Source organism: Micropterus dolomieu, linkage group LG03 (genome assembly GCF_021292245.1).
Source record: "Micropterus dolomieu isolate WLL.071019.BEF.003 ecotype Adirondacks linkage group LG03, ASM2129224v1, whole genome shotgun sequence".
In the NCBI taxonomy this organism is placed as follows: domain Eukaryota; kingdom Metazoa; phylum Chordata; class Actinopteri; order Centrarchiformes; family Centrarchidae; genus Micropterus; species Micropterus dolomieu.
The window spans coordinates 22202620-22208674 of record NC_060152.1 but is presented as its reverse complement, the minus strand read 5'-3'; the positions used below and the strand labels follow the sequence as shown (position 1 = coordinate 22208674).

General features: G+C 38.7%; 1 protein-coding gene across 1 annotated transcript in view; it reads left to right on the top strand.

Moving 5' to 3' along the window:
* The window catches only part of LOC123968497 (lysophosphatidylcholine acyltransferase 1), a 30415-nt gene that overhangs the window by 19006 nt on the left and 5354 nt on the right, over positions 1-6055 (top strand). Inside the window, exons 8-13 of the mRNA XM_046045313.1 lie at positions 2406-2460; positions 2822-2904; positions 3648-3773; positions 4296-4449; positions 4928-5026; positions 5564-5705. Of these exons, the coding sequence (XP_045901269.1) occupies positions 2406-2460; positions 2822-2904; positions 3648-3773; positions 4296-4449; positions 4928-5026; positions 5564-5705 (659 nt within the window). The remainder of the gene's footprint in view (positions 1-2405; positions 2461-2821; positions 2905-3647; positions 3774-4295; positions 4450-4927; positions 5027-5563; positions 5706-6055) is intronic.

Genomic DNA, 6055 nt, shown 5'->3' with positions numbered 1-6055 from the left:
CCCTGGGGGATAAAAGTTAATATTCCTCTTATATTAATAATACTTACATATTATAGAAATATAATTGTTAATGTCATTAAATATTAAAAATCAACTTAAGTCATTACTAGTGTTGTGAAATTAATTAATGCATAATAATCGTGAAACTGTGATTATTTCTCTGACAATAATTGTACCAATAAAATTTATAATCGTTGCATCTCTACTTTAGACCCATCCCGATCGGCTACATAGAGAGAGGGGAGACACAAAGTTGTTTAAATATGGGGATAATGTTGCACAATTTCAAGACTCTCACTAGAACTGGCTGTGTGGGGTTTTGTTCACTGATAGCCTATGCGTGCTCAGCATAGTCGTTATGTAGATACAACATGTTGTGAGCATGTTGTTCTCACGTGGCAACAGCAGCAATTTTGATTGACTGTATTATTTTGTTTTATTCATGCATCAGGAAATAAAATGTTTATTTAATTTATCGTGTGTTTTAAATTTACTTCCCATTGTGCTTCAAAAACAGCCCATGGCAATAATTATATATAGGTAAAGCTTTCATTGAGAAATCATTAGTTTGCCCTGTTCAAGTTTCACGAACTTCTGTAACTGATCTTCTGTATGATCAGATGAGGCAGAGTTTGTCAACTACATTCATATGTGCCTGACATTCTGTGTGGAATGATGGACTCTTGATTTAGTGCACACCTAGTGGCGGGCTGATTTAATTGTTTAGTCTAAGTGTTTAGTCAAGTCTAAGGCATTGCTCAGGCTTGTTGTTAGTGAGGATGTCGGTAACCAACTTTAACTTAGGACATTGTGAGAAGGAATTGTTTGCTAACCTGTACTGTCTTCTGCTGAAGGAGATAGTACTTAGATGTTCTGCAGTATTTGAGGTCAGAAATGTAGTTGCAAAACTACAGTGGTGTCAGTCCTGAAACTGTGGTTAGACTATTTACCTGAGTACTTAGCCATGTCAACCCTGAGGTTTTCAGTAGTCTGCCTAGAGCAGTACATAGGTTCCCAGTACATGGGAACCTATTCCCTGACATAACCTGATTAGATAATAATCTGTTTTTTTGGTGTGCAAATAAGCATGAAACGTTTGCCCTCCTATTTTTTCAATAATAGCGGCCGGAAAGAAGTTGGTCTAAAAATGCATTGATCCTGGAAATATTTTTAATTTGTTTTTATTTCAGTCTGTCTAATAATGTCTTTGCTTCATGCACTTTTTACAGGACACAATCACATGGACGTGGCAAGGGCCCGGAGCGTAAGTACTTATTTACTTCATTTCATATATGGTGTGAAAAAGACACATTTTTTTTTTATTTTAAAAAATCCATTTTGTTGTCAGACAAACCCCTATGTAAGCTCAAATATACAGAACATGTCTAAATTAAATTATTGCTATATTGTGTGATAATGGTTTTTTCTTCCAGAGAACAGTCGGCTCCATAATTATTGATACATAATTCTGATGATGAATAGTAAATGGCAGTAAATTATCTACTCATTCAACATCCAGGTGCACATCATCAACCAAACTGGTTGGATGGAAGAAGAATTATTGAGACTTAACCTACACTGACTAAAAAAAAGAAGTGGGATAAAACGGGGGAGAATGTTTTCTGTATGCTTAATGGTATTGTCTGTTTCTGTTCTTCTCAAAAAAAAAAAAACAGTAAACATAAACCAGTCCCACTATCATGTATCATATTAAAGGTTGCCATTAATTACATTCTGCGACCCAAGTGCAGGCTGCTCTTTTTGGAAATGAGCATTTTGGTCTGAACCACAATCTCCAGAATGAGATCTCAAATAGACTGGAAGATTACTTATGGCTGGAGGAGAAAGACTGCCCTTATTCTCCGTCTCTGTAGTGTCCTCAGAATACTATGTGCTGTTTAGGTTCGCCCTCCATCATTATAGTGGGTCCCTGAATGCAGCTGGCTGTAAATATACACAATTTGACTAATTCACTAAAAGACACACAAATAAGGAAATGCACATAAAGTATAAAGTGATAATTCCTTCCCAGACATGTCATAGTAATGTCTCATTTTCATACATATTCATACCCTTTGCTCCAATGCTCTAAATGAAAATTATTGAAAACTAATAAAAATACCTAGAGATCTATATCCATATTCCGGTGTGCAAAGCTGTGAGAAGCATACTGTAAAAGATTGGTGCATATAAGCACTTGCAGTTTTGGTTTTAAAAGTAGTCAGTGAAACATCTCAGTAATTATGCAAAACGATAAACTGTAAAAACTGAAATATGAAAAAAAAAAAAAAAACAATGTGTGGAAGAAGTGATTGATGTGTATATTCTCAGTGTTAAATCATGGACCCTAATCAAAGTGGTTTGTGTTTATATTTGTTGCTAATGATTTCCTATTATTATTCCAGGTTTGAAATCTTGTGGCTTACACTCTGCCAGTTGCACAATGAGTTTGTGATCGAGGTGAGCGTGAAACTGTCCTCCATTCTTCATGTATACTCTGACTGTAGAACATGCCTTATTTACCCATGATGATCAGTGCACTCACATTATTCCAAATGATTAAACGTGTGCTATGTGAAAGGAAGCTCCCGTCGTTGATTCCATCCTATCCTGTATTTGTTTTTGACTCTTAATTATTCTTCTGTGTGATATGAATTTTTATTTTGCAAATAAAACCTACTAAATATTCTTAATTTCATGCAAGAAAATCCGTCTTTTCCACAAGAAGTCGAATATATATTTGTGTAAATACATCTTTTTTCATTAAATGCCCATACATGACGTCTGAAATTTGACTAATTCATAATTCATCTCTCTGCAGTTCCTTCCTATTTACACACCCTCAGAGGAGGAGAAAAAGAACCCTGCTCTCTTTGCTATCAATGTGAGACGCATCATGGCTAAGTAAGTGAACATTTGTTGTTCATAAAATATGTAGCAGTTCATCCAGTTGACTGTTGAGAGTCACTACTTGATAACTCATTCACACCTCATTCATTACTCACTTACAGAACATATATTATTTTGGTTTTGTCTGTGTCAGCAATATGAGGGGACATAGAGTTGGGTCAAAAAAGTCAGATCCTGTTATTTGACCAGGGAACAGGACGGAGCCAGGGTTTTGTATGTATGCCTTTGGTCTGGCCTGAAAGGGAAAATTGATTTGTCTTATATGCATGCTGATGACGTTTATAGTGGTAGATCTGAGTGGCACAGTCTTGCTCATCAACCCCAAATTCTTTACTGTTTCATAAAAAACACATTAGATATACACTTTTTATAAACATTTGTGCAAACAGCCTGAATGAGTATTAATCAACAATCAAGATCAAAAATGTCATCCCGCTCAGAATATGACCCCTGATTCATTATTCTGTACCACCCAACACTCTTATGCAGTGCTCAGGCTGCACAGGCTGCACTACTTGTGTTCTCATACACTCCCACACTCTGTACTTCACTACTTTAAGCCGGGGATGGGAAATTTAACTTCTGCAGATGGACCAAAAAAAAAAACTGTACATATTGTTGTCAACATCCCAGATAGCTGTATCCCCTACTACATTGGCCGTTCAAGCCTTAAACAAAGTTTGTATTGATTTGCACATATTGATGTTCTGTCATTGTCTCTTCTGTGCTATGCTCAGAGCCCTGGGGGTACCCATCACAGACTATTCATTTGAAGACTGCCAGTTGGCTATGGCAGAAGGCCAGCTGAGACTGCCAGTCGACACCTGTCTGCTGGAGTATGCCAAACTCGTCAGGAGACTAGGGTGAGTCACTTAAACCTTCCAATTCAGTGCTCCCGTCAAGGAGAACCAAGTGAGGGGCAACATACTCAGCAAACACTGCGGGGGGCCCAGTTTCAATTTCTGGCAGTGGGTACCTTTAGCGTGGTTGTAAATTCCAGTAAGCGTAACTGGTGGTATGCACGGGTGGGAAGGCAATTGGGGATTGTGTCCTTGTCGCTACACCATGTGTATTGGGGAGCAGAGCATTATTGTATACTGCCAGTTGACAGTGACAAGGACCCAGAGATCTAGGGGAGAGAAAAGGAGAAGAATAGAAAAGAGGAGAGGAGAGGAAAAATGTAAAGAAATGGGACAAAATACTGTAAAGATTTGATATAATGCAGCTTAACAAGAGGAAACGATTCCAAGGTACTATTTTGGAAAGATATTGTGTATCTGCTGTACTGACTCTTATTGTTAGAAATCTTGTTTTGTTCTTTTTTTCTTTTCTTATCTGAATTTCCTTGGGCTGTGCTATTAATTAACATAAACTCACTGTCCCAGGTTGAAACCCCGGAACACTGAGAAGGTTCTGCAGGAGCATGGAAACAGAGCCAGGAAGCTGCAGGGACAGAAGCTTGACTTGGACGACTTTGCTCAATTCCTCGACGTGCCAGTTTCAGACATGCTGCGAGACATGTTCGCTCTTTTTGATGAGGTAAAGACTGTGGGGAGCGGGGGTTGGGGGGGGTTGTCTCGCAAACCATGATAGAGATCACCAGTCTTTCTCAGTGTCCACATTATGTCATACTTCAGTTTGCTGCAAATACAGAACTGTGATACAATAATATCATTACAACCACACCTAGATATGATATGTAGGTAGTAAGCTATATGTGCATCAGTTTAGGGCGTGAATGAACAAGCAGTCATTTGACAAAGTGCTTCTATAAAAACACCATTAAGACTGGAAGCTGGATGGAACACCAGATGCTTGAAACTAATCACAGCACTTTGCTTTTCATTTAGAGATACATTTGCAGTATAGTACCAAAACAAACAATAAAAAATTTATTGCATCAATGTGTTCATGACCAAAACGATCACCTGCAGCGACTTCTGTGAAATAAATTAGAGGTCTTGCTCAAATCCTCTGTCTTCATCTTTCCTAACGCGTTTTCTCTTGCTTTTTCTAGCATGAAGATAACCGCATGGATATCAGAGAATATGTGATAGCCTTATCTGTCGTATGCAGACCTGCCAAAACTCTGGAAACGATGAAATTGGCCTTCAAGGTATGTTCTGTTTCAAGCTTTTGTGCTTATCTAACCAGCAGGCAGAATAGAGGGTTCTGCGCTTGCTTAGGATCAGCGTGACATTTGCTACCTTAAAATGCCGCTCAGGTCTTTGTTTTGTGTTTTGCATAATTAAAAGAAATGGAGTTCTTTCCATCATTAGTGCATAGCATACTCACGCATGTTTACAGTTTTTCTTTCACCATGTTCATGCTCAGATCAGCATTGCATAACATCCGATGAAATGTGCAGTCATGGGTTATAATTGCAGCATGTCTGTTGTCTTAGTTGCATGAAAACCAAATAGCACGGGTTTCATCTTCATGTTCTCCATTGTATTGCTTCTCATAATTCTTCAAGTTGCGCACTTCTGTTAACTTAGGCCTCATGAAACCCATTTAGAACATATTGATTATTTGTGAAACCACCAATTATTAAAAGGGGTACCCACTTAACAGTGTAACTGGCTCTGAACCTGACAACTCTAAAGGCGAAGTCAAAGAGATGACATCTGCATTTCTTTCCCGTTATATCAAGATGTTTGAGGCAGAGGAGGACGGTGCCATCACAGAGATGGAGTTGGCTGTTATTCTGAAGACTGCTTTAGGAGTGACTCACCTCAGCGTGTCACGTCTGTTTACTGCCATCGACGCTGAAGACACAGGGAAGATCACATTTGGTAAGAGACTAAGTAAAATAAACCAGGCCTGATCACTGATTGGCCTAAATATTTCTTAATCGAATCATTGTTTTGAATTTTGCTTGGTCATCAGTAGTGTTCTTTCCTGACTTTTTTTTCACCCTCTCAAGTTGAGCAGTACATTCAACAACCAGGCCACTTCAGATTTAAGTGCAGTCTCTGGGCAATTTTTAATATAACATTTTATCTGATCTGTTTCCTTTGTCTCTGGTGCCCTCTTGTGGTCTTTCCACAGACAAGTTCAGAAGCTTTGTGGAGCAGCACCCAGACTTTTCTGAGGAGTACCTGTGCACAGAAAACGCAGGCCTCCACAGCAGTCCCTGCCACGG